Genomic DNA, 15532 nt, shown 5'->3' with positions numbered 1-15532 from the left:
CCATCAATACGGAACGCTATGCTTGCTAGCTGCCAGACTGCCGCATAGCTAAGTGGCAAATTCAGGGACAAGAGACTCTTTACAGGACTGAGAAACAGCAGGACAGAGCGTGCAGAGGGCAACTACTGCACTTCATTTCCTCATAGCGCCCACTTTAGCAGGCCTCTCCCTCAGCTGATACCAAACCTGTTCAAACCCACTCTCCAATCAGATCATTGGAAACCTGCTTTCTAATGACAGACATTTCTATATAGGAAAGTACTCTTGCAATCCAACACTTCCCAAAACAACTATTTGAGCATTCACGTCCACTTGATATGCGATGTAGGTCTTCTCCTCACACTGTTACCACCACAGCGTATCTCTGAATGCTCTTAAGTCTGTTCATCAGCCTCCTCTCCGGTTCCTCCATCGTAGTCTCAGCAGCCAGGGAAATTAGTTCCTCTCATTACTTCCATGAATAAAGCTAGCTCTTCATATTTTGTAATTAAAACTGCTTGATGAAATTAAAGATAACGCTACCCAACAGGGCACAGCCAGACGTCAATCACCCAGCCATCACTACAACTGCAGCTATCACAACTTAACAGTGAAATGCAATATAAACAACATAATAATTGGTTCTATTTTAGTTTAAAATAAATCACTGACAGAGGAAGTATTTTGCCATACAGCATACCTGCTTATACACATTTCACCCGATTCTGCAATATACACAGATACACACTTGAATATCTTCAAATCAATTTTGGCATATTAATACAGACTTTTAGAGAGCTAGCAGATGGTTTGCATACCTTGCAGCCCTTAAAACCTCATACTGCAACCTTCTCTGATCCTTTAAGATAAGCATGCTCATATCACATAGGAATTTAGAGAGAAAAAGCTTTACTAAGGAAGTTAAATACCACAGGAAAACATGCTTTTGACTTTGCAAGTAGCAATTTCCTTTTTAAGGATTTTGTCCATACTATCCAAATTTGTTAAGATCTATATTTTTGCAAGATGTTTAGCTGCTGGCAACAGAACATGGGCAAATATCGTAACAACCTCATGCAGGTATTAAATCTTGCCTAGAACTCAATTCTAAAAACCAAAGCAAGTTTTAAGCTTTGGGATTCTGGTGTTGTATTGTCCTCATCACAGGTGTTTGGAATTCACATACCATTTTCCATTCTACTAGGTGATATTGTCAAAAAGAGTATACACTAGGTTTCTTGAAAGGTATAACAGTGGGAGCAGCACTCCCACTCCAAGAGCTCCAAGATTTGAAATAATCTGAGCTATAGTGTATGAAACACTAAGCAGAGCTTGATCTAAGAGCCTCTGCAAAACACCCATTCATCTATCCATTTTCATCATTAATATGAGCAGCAGTGGGGAAGAAGGTTAAAAAAAAAATTGTTAAGTCTAAGCATATTTAAGACACATGTTTCTGAAGCAGCCTTCATAGTTCTTTTATATACCTTAATTGAAGTTTGGAAGGTTTCATTTAATAGCATCAAGGCACTCCAGACAAAGTTACAGCAATGTCTGCATATTGGTAATGTGTTTTAATGTACAACTTTACTCAAACATCATGGATATTTAAAAGCAAATGTATATAAAACCTTCAGTAATTATACTGGCCAAAATTCTTAGTGATTGATGCACAGAAATTTCAAGTGCCCTTATCACAAGAAGTTGGCTGACTTTTTCTTCAGTTTTTCAATTAGAGGGGAGAACACTTTTTTCTGTCCTTGTATTAGTAAAGCTTTGACAGGATAAACCATGCTGTAGTCTGTTTATGTAAACTAATATGATAAATCCCTCTTGCTAACTGCATTGTTTAATCCTGATCCCAAAAACCTAAACAACTTCTTTTGACTAAAATGGCATTAACACTAACAAAAGTTATTTAGTTAGTTAGAACATTGGCTTACCGTATAAATGCCAATTCTACAAACAGCAAATGAGAGCTGGATACATTCAGACATAGTCTAAAGAAATTAAAATAAAGACATTACCAAGAATTCTACTTATTAAGAATTCGAGTTTTTCTCCCATCTCTCCCCTCTCCCCCAAAATAAACACCTGATAGTATAGTACTTTGTTTTTGCTGTAAAGCTGTACTAAGCAAGGTAAGAAAAATGCCATACAAATTCACATTATTCATTTACTTACTACCTTTCATATAGAAGCAGCTGCTAGCATCACTGCACTTACTAATTCAATATTTCATTACAGGCCTCAAATTACTCAGTGCTCCCCAAAATGCCCATATACCACATTAACATTTTCCATACAAGCTGTCAGTCCTACTTATTTTCATCAACTTTGGTTTAAAGATAATCTGCAAGAGACATCCTAATACTCAGATTAAATGTGCCTTTTGGCTTCTTAGTGGCACATAATATTTAAACATGGAAGCCTCCTTATGTTCTTCTCTCCTCACATCATTCAAATTCTCTTCCTCCATATTGCAAAATGGTGTGTACACCTTGATGTTCTGTATTTCTGAAGTCACACTGCTTGAATTTCCCGAGATTTCTCATGTTTAAAACAGAACTCTTTACTGTTCTGAACATTTTATTTAATCTAGTCTTGCAGCTGTCAATAGTTATATTAAAAGTTTTTACCCTGAACTTGCTCAACTTCCAATCTGTTGTGATGCCACAATTCTACGTCTTCTGGCAGTCACCCAGAGAGGCTGACGATGGACTATGAATTTCTGACGAAATAGATGAGAAAGACTTTCTTTAAACAGCATAAAGTAGTCAGAACACAAATCCAACTCCTCCCACCAAAACACACCTTTTTTAAGTCTGCCATTTTCGGTATATTGTCAAGTATAACAAATCAGGCTCAATGATTTACTGAGGACAGTAATTGAGGAATTTTTTCTCACTGTGGGCAAGAGTTTAAAGCAACTAGGTGGAACGTTTCTACCATGTTTACCAAGTTCACACATCATCCGCATATACTTTATGATGTGAAGCGTTAGCTACCACAGGCTTCAAACAGCATCCGTGAAACAATTTTTCTTTGCTTCTACTTTCTACTCCTACGCCTCAGAATTTTTCAAGTGAATTATCCAGTTAATTGGAATTTTGATCTAAAAAGTTACGAGAGCAGCTCTTATGAAGTCTATGACTAAAAACAAATAAACAAAACAAGAAAACTGTTGCTGCATTTTTTTTCCTATAACTTAAATTTAAAACAAGCAATCTCACTCAACTGTCTGAATGTCAAAAAAGGAGCAGCACAAGAACCTGAAAGCAAACCTCAGTGTGATTGATTTTCCATCCTTACTGGAAGCAAGCTAAGATATTATTACCAATAAGGGAATGCTGCTTTAAAATGTCATTTAAACTGCCAACATGTGTCTTTTTTCAGCTTTCAGAACAAATACCCAATCCCATGACTTGTGCTCCCACTTTCCCACAGAAAAAGAGCCATAGAAAAATAGCAGTAGAACTGACTTTGAGAACTCCTTTCTTACCCAAAGTGTGGGGGTGGAGTGGGGGTATAAACTGTACCCAGACTAAACCTGACAATATTTGTGTACCTTGTTCCAAAGGTTCCAGTGATGACTTCCCCAAGCAATACAGTCCAGTACTTCATTATCCTTACTGCTAGAAGGTTTCCTAATGTTTAACCTGAGTCTGCTGCAATTTAAGCCCCTATTTAAACATAGGATGACATGTACATTGATTTGTATTTTCAGTATTCTTCATGACAGATTCTGTGTTGATGGCAGATCAACCATTATATACAAAGTAAAAGATTATTTCTGACTGCAAACAAAGTAAACGTGCAGCAGCAGTATATCACTATCGCTTCTCAATATATACACATTTTTATTCTAACCAAGTGCACTACTATAAATTGCTTTCCTTTTTAAATTTAATATATTCAGGCTTTACTGGATATATTTTATTCATAAAAGAACTAAGTAGCAGTTCAGATTCCACAATGGATACCTGTGGACCGTTGCTTCAATAGAACAGAGCGAGCTACATCTTAGTTACCTTGCTCACCCACTGACGGATTCGCTACTGTTAGTGTTTTTGAACTAATAGGCTATTACAGGAAGGAGTTCTAAAATTATCTCATCTTCCTACCATCACATACAGCAGCAGTGAACACTTCTCCAATCCATTTCCCAATGTATATTAAGCTAACTCCTTCCCTAAGCCTCCAAGACAATACCTATTATCTGCAATCCAGCATAAAAAAAAGCTCATTAATTCCAGTGCTGCTGTTATTAGCTTCTCTCTTGTATTCACCCCCGCCCGCCCGCATAAAAGAATTTCTTGCCAAGAAATTGGCAAGAAATTGGCATAACTCCCACATTGTTTCTGTTTAATCACTGGAGAAAATAGCTGATGAGTAAGTACCAGGAATTATTTTAAATAATTACATCATTAGAGGCTATCATATAGACTATCACTCTGATCACAGAATTAGAATATACATGATATACTGCTGCAATGGGGAATGAAAGTCAGATTAAGAAAATTAACCTTACTGCCCAGGTTTCACCCAATACACAATACGGATTTCTCTATGAAGACACTTATTCCTGGTATTTGTAATCTTTCACTACTATAGTTTTGTAACTCGTTTTGTTGCCCAGTTGTGTAGCACAAAATAACTCTTGGAGAATTTGCGTTTCATTTACTTACAGTTTAGTCTTGCTTTCTGAAAGAATTTTACATGGTAAGCATGAAAGTAAAAGAAAAAAAAATCATTTAAAAATATATCTACAAATATTACTAGGAAAGATACTTTAATTAAACTCCGCAAAAGACTTATTCAACCTGAAGAGTCTTTTTCTCACTTCCAATATGTTAACTGGCTTCTATGAAAAATAAGTCAAACAAAATAAGCATGCATCCCTATCCACATGCAGCCTTCTGCTTAGGCAAACTGTCATATCAAATACTAATTTATCCAGCTGGAAACTAAACTTGTGGCTAACAATTGCTACGTTTTTTCCCAAAACTTCAGTTATTTTAACTATATGTTGTGAAAATATGACTTCATAATAGCTTGGAAATATATGTCTGCATTGCAATTGTGCAACCTTTCCTTCACCACAAGCATTTATTCTGTCCATTTTTCAAGCATTCCACTAATTCTGCATATCAGTACAAAATAAGGTTTAGTATACGGTGTTGCAGAAAAACACTCATACCTCTGAGACACAGGCACACATTAGTTTGCAATGCACAAGTTCATTGTGCTAGTAGCTATCTCTATTTAATAAATACAAAATAAAGTTCCTATCCATAATATTTATAAAAGAGCAAATCTAATTACAGCGTGTTCTGCAACTGACCACGTACAGTTGAAATCACTGATTGGACACTGGTCTCAAGATCCTAGATGGGCAAAGGACCCTACCGAGGGGGATCTTAGTTAGCTTCTTGGAAGGAAAACAAAAGGCTTGATACTTAACAGAACTGCAGGGGCTAGTAGCCTCATTTTGCCAACCAACAGGAAAGTTCATCTTGACCCCAGTTTGCCTTGCCATAATCCTCAATCAATTATGGAGTATTCAGTTCCAAGACCACAAAACACAGAAAGCAATATGAGAAAAGGAAAGGGTTTTTTATGGTCATGTTCTGCTTTACTAAGATAAAGATTCAGATGTCTTCCATTTATAGAGTGATCCACCCCACTAAACCTTCCAAGAAAAAAGCTTTTTCTCCGTCCCTTCTCCTTTTTCAGTGTCTAACTATTGTGAAAATTCCATACCTCTATCAAATTAGCAACAGAAATGTAAACAATATTCTATTTTTATGGTACCTGTATGTAAAAAAACAGAAAAATTCTCAGAGCTCACGTGTTTAAGAATAACGTGTAAATACCTGAAAGAACACACAACTACACTACAAGGCAAGCGGCTGGAACTTTGATCACAACTGCTGTTTGTGAAGCCTGTGTGCTGAATTCCAAGTAGCAACTTGAATACTCCTCTTTCTGCGCAAGATGACATAACCCTGTAGCACATTACGCTAATAACATTTCCAATTTAAATTCCTGAAATTTCTTTTAATACAGTTCTTCAGGAATAAAAGACATACAGAAGATTTTCATATTCTCCTTTAATGCTGCCTAATTAGGTTTTTAGAATACCAGGCTTCCTGTATGTAATCACTACAGAAAGAAATCTGAGGTTAGAGACTAGCAGAAACCTGATGCTGATGAAAAGCCAATGATATTTGAACAGGAAATAGGCGCGGTTCCAAGAACTCTCTTCTCATCATAAAAAGTAATCAAGTGAGTGCACCAGAGAACAATGCTGCTCTCCCCTCTTTCAGCCAATATTCTCACTAGAATGGTTTTCCATGACAGTTTCCAAGACTGCAATGGTTCATACAGTGAAAGATGCAGATTAGCCAACACAAAAATAATAGCTGCAAGAACAACATAGACATTTCTTAAGAAGTCGGGACTTTTTTCTTCCTATCTTGCTGAAACCTGAAACTAAATAAGTTTCTATGCAAGAATAAAGCCCTAGTTGAAGAGACGTCATTACTCTGCACCCTACACTGACTGTCAGTCCAGTTTCAAGTTCACTCAGTGTTGGGAGCCTTAGATCTAAAAATCATAAATCAGTTAGGATACAAGCGTTGGAAGGCCACTAGCCTCTGTTCACATGTCTGGGCAGCACCTTCAGACAGAAGGAATACTTTAGCCATACGTTCCTGGAGCAGATAAAGTATTTTCCTAAATCCCTCTGAATCCAAGGACTCAACTCCTGCACAGTCAATCCAGTTCTGTTGGGGAGTGTTCTGGACACCACAAAACCTCTCCTATTCTGGAACTAGGTCTTGCTTTTCTCTCCATAAGGAGGGATGGAGATGCTTAGCACATAGCATAAGCACCAGGACACACAGGGAACCATCCTTCACTGATACGCTCTTCATAGGTTCCAGGAATCACATCTTCAGGATCTCCACAAGGCTGCATTCACACCTGAACCTCACATTTAATACGCCCTGTTGGACCTGTTTTCTGAGAAATTGTACAAATTCATGGTCTGCTCATTTTGGTCTCCCTAGCATTACTGCACAATGAGATCCACAATGGTGAGAAAAAGCAATTTTTCCATGATTTCATGTGCCAACAAGTGCCATCCAGTTCTTTCATTGGGAGAAATGACTCTCGTCTATTCACTTTCTCTTCATGATTTCACAGACCTCTGTAATATTCCTTTCCTCACACCATTCAGCTGGCTCCTCCTTCACATTGAAGGGCTACAATTAGTTCATCCCTCCTCGTATGAAAGCAATTGTTTTCTTTTTATTTCCATATCATCCTTCTCTACATCTTCTTTGAGTTTACAATATTCTGTCCGAGATGATGCAACCAGAAATGCGACATTTAAGATTATTCCTTCCATATAAGCACTATCAAAATGGCATTTTCCTTCTTTTTCTTTCCTAATAGCATTCTATACTCTAGATGTCTTGCTGACAGATGTAAGTCGTGAGGTAAGGGTTCTCTTTCACCCTGAGCGCTGCTGGTATTTTAGAGTCTATCAATGCATCTGCATAGAAGGCATATTCTTTATAGAAGGCATATTCCTTCTACTATAAATATATATAACTTTGCATTTAATCACTGAATTTCATCTGCCATTTTATCACCAATAGCAAAAGAAGGAGTATGAATTTTTCCCAGGTTCAATACGCACTCTTAACTTCTGTCTGCATCAGCCCATCCACAGTGTATACAGTTTATATCACCAGATATGAGCGTGAAATTCTCTTGTAATCTCTGCATTCTCCTCTCCCTCTTACTGATTGCCACAGCAATACTATCAACTCTCATTTATTACAAATCACTGACAGTTTATAGAAAGATTATTTCACTTTTAATTGCTCAAATTTTTGCATCCCTATTAGGAACAAAACCATATAATGAAAGATTGAGCAGTAGATGCTCTAAAGACTATTAAGAATGCAGAAAACAGATGCTTCTTTCATACAAAAACTCCAAATCATAATTAAAAAAAAAATGCAGACTCACTTTAGCCATGTCAAAAATTCCTCCTGGCTCTTAGATGCCACCTTGTTTCCCTCGACTCTCCAATGCCAAAAGCTAACATGGTCCTGCAAACAATACTTTTCTTCTATTCCTTCCCAAAAAACTTACACCACCAAAACAAAGCATTATATAAACATTCACATTCTTCCTGCTGTTTGCTCTTACAAGCCACAAAGCTGTAGGGCAGGACTGTGTCTAAACACAAGAGGACCTGTCAGATAGACTTCCTGCTTTGTGTCTCTTTCTCAGATAGCAGGAAGCTACTTACATCTTTGAGTTGGCAACTAATATAGTCACCCCACTTGGCTGCCAGTGAGCCAAAAGAAAAGTTCTGTACTCTGAAGAAATCAGTAGAAGATAAGTCAATCGCTTATGCAACTACAAATACCCTCCTATTTATGTCCCCAAAGACTTTTATACAGTCAGACGTTTGCATTTCAGAAAGCTTTGCTGCACATAAAGTTAAAAAAAAAAAAAACCACAAAACTATCACACAAAGTATTATAAGTCAACACTCAAACAATAAAAAGATTTTAAATACTGCTTATATTTTTTCCTTACGGCTTTATAGCTGTAGGGGCCCACACTCATGCTTCTAAGTTTGAGGCTATGAGGTTCCTAAAAACGCTTCTTCTGTTAAGTGAAAGCTGATACCCTCACATAACCATACAACTTCAGCATGCAGGTTTTAAGAGAATAAGCATCACAAGCTGGCAGTATTAAAAAAACCAACAAAAAAAAAACCATGAGCTGATGATACTGAAAACAAACTAAAAATAGTAGTCAGCACTGAATATTAGGAGGAATATGCTGCCCTTCAGATGCAGATTTTCTCACTTATTAAAAGCTTGCATTTCTAACCCTTTGTGAAATTCATCACGATGCTGCCTCAAGCTAGAAGCTCTGACAGAAGAATTTAGGAGCAGCATACTGCAGAGCACCATGGGGCCCAACCCATATTGAACCTTGGGAATAATTCACAAGAATAAATAGGGCTATTAGTAATCAACTAGCACATTTTCAGAAACTGAAACACATTTTCAATGTAATAACATTTACTATTCCAGTGCAGCCCTCATCGCAGAAAAGGCAAAGTAATTTTAAGAGTGCCAATTCATTTGTTCCTTCACTGTGTGCATCTGAAAAGACAAAATTTCTGGAGTTGCAATACTCCTGTGATTTCACAGAACCTTCTCCTGGAAGTTATAATCACATTAAGGCATTCTTTTGTTTTCCCCAGGAAGCTGTATCAAGTTTCAGTGTTTGTAATAGCCACCTTTGAATCAAAAGTTTACCTGGGGAATTCAATAATGCTTCCTATTGCAGGATGAGCTAATACAAGGTTTCACTTTTATCATCTCCTGCAGAGGAATTCTGCTTCTCCTGTACTCACTCATCTGCCTCCAGACAGGCAATTAGGTTCCACTACATTAAGTCACCAATATTTTTATTGCCCATTCTACACAGCTGATAACATCTTTCATTCAGCAAATACTCCCTGCAACGCTGGCTAGGTAGATTCTACCAAGCAGGAAGATTTGTTTTTAACAGCACCCCTCTTTCAGATCTTCAGCCACACCAGGTTCTCAAACTCCCATACTTACTTAAAATCTAAGCATGCTCATTCAGGGGAGATTGTTTCCCAGAAGTAATTCCATTTGCCGTTCCCAGTTGATTTAGATTTGAATGCTACACTGAAATACCAACAGGAACCTATCTACAACAACTGCTTTGGGTTAGGGTCTCCGAAATTTGTTATAATGTCTTTCTACATTTGCTGCTATGCTGACACAGCAAGTATTTCGAAAAAGCAGCATTCTCGCTTCCAGATAAGGCGACCCTGACTATGTCTACAATAGCAACGACTGCATTAGTAGCACAGCATAACAGGAGCTGGTACTGAAGCCCAAGCATTCATACTACATACCCTCAGGGATTTTATTCCTGAAGTTAGTTAGCTCTGATCTGATGCTGCAGGCTGACTACCTGTTAGTTGAAGGCATCTTCCAATCTGATTTAATCTTAAAAAAAGGGTTCATGTGATCTGTGACCACTCCGCAATGCAAACCTGGGTACAGTAAACAGGGATGACTGAGATTCACTTCCAAAGTTCACATCTGATCCATACACTAGTCTAGATGCAGGCATCCTGTACACTAACCAATTTAACACCTGTGGGTTGCTTTCCTTCAGATCCCTCATCCTTGTGCCTAATCAGCAGCCCGATAGTCCTTACAGCTACATGACTGATCAAAAAAAAAAAAAAAAAAAGATAATCATTATATGATGAGAAGGAAGTTTATCAAATGGTAAGAGGGCAAGACTGCACACACATTTGTTGCTAATGTTGTGGGTGACTGATAGAACACCTATACGTACCTGGAAGGAAAAGCACACAGTTCCTTGTGTGGAATTTTCCCCATCTCCCCTTATTCAAGGAACAACAGCTACTGGTTTATGAAGCTTCAGTGAAGAAAAATTCTAACCTTGAAAGAGGAAATGCTTTGATAATGCCACTTGTAACATAAAAATAAGTACTTGCCATGGTCTTCAGAGTCCAAACAATGGAACAGGCAATGGTAACGGTAAGATAGTATCCAAAACAGACCAGAACAATTAAGTCACCTTGATCTATCCTTATTACCACTTTTTAAGTCAAACTCATCTTTGGGTCCAATTAAATAAAAGGGAAGATCCTAAAAGTAGGTTTTCCAGGATAAAAAAGTTGCTCAGAAACTTTTCCCCCTTGTTATTAGCATCTACCTTAAAACAAAAAAAAAAAATCAGTTTGGTATATGCAGCTTTCTCCAGTCAAGAAAACTGAAATGACTATAGAGAACTTGCATCAAGACCATAAAGAGGAAATCAAAGGCCCATTAGTGTAAAATGTGAACGTTTAGTTTGATTTATTCATAATCCATCTGAATTTTAGCTTGTGTACGAGTATACATAAATAAAATAGTTCATAACAGCTAATAAATATACAAAACTATAGCTAAAATAAATAAATAAATAAAAACAATCCCAATCCAAGCAACAAATATACTACTCCTCTAAGAAGGACGTGTGATCTCTCGACTTTGCAACACTTGCACAACACTTGCTTGCTCCTGCTTAACTTTGAGCATGAGAAGTGTCACTAAAGTTAATGAGGTTGTTCATGCAAAAAAGTGTTATCTTCAGCTTCAGGCTGAGATATACTCCTGATTACTTGGGGTTTTGACCAAGAAACTTTTATATATGTGAATAAGACACTATATAATATCCGGTACAATTTAAGGTTAATTTAAGTTACATGTTAGCATATTAAAAAGGCTAAAGATAAAAATAAATTTGGTAACCCATTTCATTTTGTATAAACTCTCAAGCCAATACAGATTCATCTCTTCATTTTTTGTGACGTGACACTGATTCACATTTCTCCATCATCCTTTAAAGTACCTTCCAACAGATCTACACAGATCAGACTGATGATATATGCAGCTGTTCAGTGTAAGATACTTATCTAGTGCAGAGGATGCCACTGAAGAAATCATTGGGAAAGCCTACTCAGCACTTTAAAGTCTGCAATGCAAGTATCACATATAGAAATCAAAGTACTGTCACTGTTTCCCCACAAGTTTTCCAAGTAAAAACTGTAAGACTGGTCACGTGCCATGCTCTTCACAAGATGTATCATGCCGTAATTTCTTAAATTAAGCATAGTCTACTGAACATAGGCCAGCCAGTGCAAGTCCATATACATACACTATAATCCTTCCAGATACAATGCAGACAGAAAGAAGCAGAAGATTGTTGCAGATACACCACAGGATTATGTTCTCAAAAACCATACTACCCTATATTCAGATAGCTATGTTAGCATAGTATATTTTAAAGGAGTTCAATATAGGAAGGGGAATAAGCTATGAGTAAAAGGTGCCTCTTTATGAATACAGTTAGAATCTTTTCTAGAGGCTAAAACAGGTTTCGCTATGCTGTTAAAGAAAAACACCCACCATGCACTTAGCACTGTAAGTAGCTATATCAGTACAAAAATAAAGCTACGATCAGGCTGAAAAGCCTCTTCTAGTTATTCAAGATACAGAGACCACTTCTACCGTTGTATTACGATGCAAAATCGGACCATAACACCACTGAAGGTACTCTAAAATTAGTGCTAATATTTCAAAGATCAAAAGGCCTTAGCCATAAGTCATGGATCACAAGGGAGTAGGAGAGGTTGTGTATAGGTTCTGTATATCTGTCCTAATAGATCAACTTTAGGAACACAGACCACAGTCTAAGTTGGCTCCAACTGACTTGGCTTTGAGCAGGTTTTGAACATCTTGAACATCCCACTGATATTCACAAGTGCTGCAAATGTGCAGCATTTCTCGGGATTGGCTCCTTAAAGGAGAAGAGAGAGTCTGTCTAAAAAATATAATAGCCAATACACTGACATTTTCACTGTAACCCTTTATGCTTAAAAGGAGCTCCAAGATGCATAGCGCCAAGATATCAGGAGAAGAACCCTCCTGTGAGAGTCTGGGAAGAGACTGTCAAGGGCAGACTCCATCCAGAGAAGGAGCAACTCTGTGTTGCAGCATACCTCCCCACAGTTACTCTAGCCTTCTTCCACCGAACTCACTCATTTTGCCTCACCACTAATTAAAACTTTAGGTAAAGCTCTGGCAAGGCACTACTGCAGCCAGGAACAACCACATCCTTTGCCCCACTAGCTGCTTCACATTAAAAGCAGAGGAGAAAACCTCACTGCCTCCAGGCTGCCACACAGATGCTCAATGTGAGCAACCAGTAAAGGGATGCCTACTCAGGCTTTGAAGCCTACCTAGGTGAAAGATCCCAGCATAAATGCCTAAGACTTAGAAACATAATACTTCCTTAATGTACACCCCTTTTTGCTACTGCTCTTATGAAAATAAGGAGGTGGTTGTTCTGCATCTACAGGTTAACATTCATACTATAGCATGCCAGTCTTGCATCAGTAACAGCAGGCCCATCTTTATTCTATGGCAAACTGTCAACAGTTTCATCCTCCAGGCTGCAAATGGGGTGTAGAAAACAACTTGCCTAACTTCTCAATTTATTTATTTATTTTGTGAGAGCATTTTCTAAGATGCCTGAACTGATTGTCCTTCACCAAAGAGAGTCATTTCATTTATTACCATTAACAGAGAAAAGAGAAGGAGGACCAAACTCATGTGGACATGAGGACTGGAAGACCTCTGTACAAATGCAAGAGAACATACTTGACTTGACCTGCAAACAGAAGTTATTTTCATATACCCAGATGCAAAAAATTAAAACTTTTACTTTTTTTTTCCTTTTCCTTTGGCATAAAAGAGTTTATGCCAGATGCAACAAGCGTTCCCAAAATCAAAGAATTCATTCTACAGTGTAACAAGTATGTTCTTCCTTGTAAGAAATGGCGGCCTGTAACAAATAAAGGCATTCTGGCTTGCCCCAGAGCTTCAGTAGACCAGCATCCTTTTTGAGCCGTAACCCCCAACTCCTTGCTTTCATCATTTATAAAAATTAGCTTGGCTGATTTGTAGCAACCTCCACATGATAAGATGCCTTCATGGTTCATACAGCACTGTATGTATAACATGCACTGTGAGATAGGTTAGGTCTTGGGGAAGTCTCATTTCAAAGACATTCACAGATAAAATAGAAACATTAAAAAAATACAAGAACACTCAAGATATTGTTGTGCTGAAGATTAACAGTTTTAGAGATTACACAAAAGGTGGCTGAAAAACAGGAAAGAGCAAAGGAGTAAGAGTAAGGAAAGTAAGAAAAAAAAGGAGTAAGACAAAAAGACAAAGTAATAAGTAAAAGGGGTAAGAAAAGGAGCAAGATAAAAAGGGTCAAGGAGTAAGAAAGGACAAAAAGAATCTTAAAAAAGCAGAAATATTTAAACTCTCCCATTAGTTAATATGAAAACATGCCCTCAGTTTTCAAGGGTTATTAAATTTATTGTTCTCCTACTGGTTGGCCTTCAATACAATTGCCTGTAGCAGTCAAAGGTTAATGCAAGCATTTCAAGAAGTACACAAGATTGCCAGTTTCATCTGGATATCAGTTTATAAAGGAAAAAAATCTAAGGAACAGCTCCAGGCTCTCAAGACGCTGCACTTAGCACATAGCAAGTTTATTATGAGTATTTCATTAACTAAGTTCTTAAAGAGAAGTTTACCTGCCATCTCAGCCACATAGGACTGACTGACTCTCTCAGGAAGGAAAGCCAAACAGACTTTTTTGATATAAGGAGAACGTCCCCAAAAATAAGTCTAAGCTATGCCCACACAAGAATAATGTTTAAATAAATATTTAATCATTTCTGACTTCGCTGATTTCATCATCAGAGAAGGAAAAGTCAGCCATTGCACACAGCTCTCACCTCAATATGGTAAACCCACAACACAAGTCTCTAGAAAGAGCATCCCCAGAGATTTTGTTGACTGGTCAGTGAGCCTCTCTTGAAAGCCTACAGCCATACGTGCCTCACGTGAAAACAACAAAAAGGCTGATTCTAGTTTCTGACTCCAAATACTTTCTGACTGGTTGCACTAATATTGAAGAGGGATGAGAGAGCAGAAAAGGCAGGCTTCTTGACCTAGCTTACCCTTCGCAACACTGCACAAAGTAAGAAAGGGCACACCTTATAAACTAGTGTTCAAAAAAAAAAAAAAACTTGAGTCATGGGGTGTACCCACTACAATCTCCCAATTTTATATTAAAAAGATCAGGTAGGCAAGCACTGTGCTAAAGTTAAAACATGAACTTATGCTTGGCAATGCCGCAGGGCTTATTTTCTCAGTAGCCGTCCGTATTTTAGTGAGCCTGAACACCAAGCACGACCCCAGCCTGAAGTACGCGCCTGCGATGCAATCTCTTGCAGGCGAATAAAGGCAATGTCCATTAAAGAGCCATAAACGTTACTCCTGAATACCACACGGCTGGGGTGCAGAACGGCTCATGCCCAAGGTTACCGTTTAGCTCATTCAAGCATACCCTATGTTAATGCATTTAGGAAAAAAACCGCGACCGGGGTCATGACTTTAGCAACCTAATAGCAACCAAATGAGCGGGGCTGCAGCACCCTTTAGCAGAGCCGCGCTGCTTTATCGCCCTTTAATAGCCCGCCGCCGGCCGCCGCCCGCCGCCGCTCCCCTCGGCGGCCCTCCGCCGCCGCGCCCCGCGCCCCCCGCCCGGATGCCCGACGGGGCCGCCGCGACCTACCAGGTAATCCATGGACCGGGCGGCGCCGGGCGCCGCGCCGCCGCGCAGCGCTGCGGGGCTGCCGCCGCCCACCGCGGCGCTGTGTCCCCGGCGCCCCAGCGAGGGGGAGCGGCGCTTCCTGCCGCCGCGGGGGCTCGCCGCCGCCGCCGGCCGCCCGCGCAAGGTGCGCGGCCCGGGGGGCAGGCTCGGCGGCCGCCGCCCGCAGGGGGCACGGGGCGGGCGGGCCGCGGCGACGCCGGCGGGT

General features: G+C 39.1%; 1 protein-coding gene across 3 annotated transcripts in view; it reads right to left on the bottom strand.

The window, feature by feature from the left end:
• LOC104146842 (ARF like GTPase 15) overlaps positions 1–15437 on the bottom strand; it is a 222628-nt gene extending 207191 nt beyond the window's left edge. The window contains exons 1-3 of one of the 3 annotated variants that reach the window (XM_068928740.1): positions 15289–15305; positions 2619–2710; positions 1923–1979 (exon numbers count right to left, since the gene is read on the bottom strand). In XM_068928740.1, the coding sequence (XP_068784841.1) occupies positions 1923–1976 (54 nt within the window). In that variant the 5' untranslated portion in view covers positions 1977–1979; positions 2619–2710; positions 15289–15305. Of the gene's footprint in view, positions 1–1922; positions 1980–2618; positions 2711–4667; positions 4684–15288 lie in introns of those variants that run through there. The other 2 variants (XM_009679083.2, XM_068928741.1) reach the window with 2 other exon arrangements.
• Between the last annotated feature and the right edge of the window lie 95 nt (positions 15438–15532).

The sequence above is a fragment of the Struthio camelus genome, chromosome Z (genome assembly GCF_040807025.1).
Source record: "Struthio camelus isolate bStrCam1 chromosome Z, bStrCam1.hap1, whole genome shotgun sequence".
NCBI classification, from domain to species: domain Eukaryota; kingdom Metazoa; phylum Chordata; class Aves; order Struthioniformes; family Struthionidae; genus Struthio; species Struthio camelus.
Note: the sequence above shows the minus strand (reverse complement) of the source record. Positions and strands in the feature narration are given on the sequence as shown.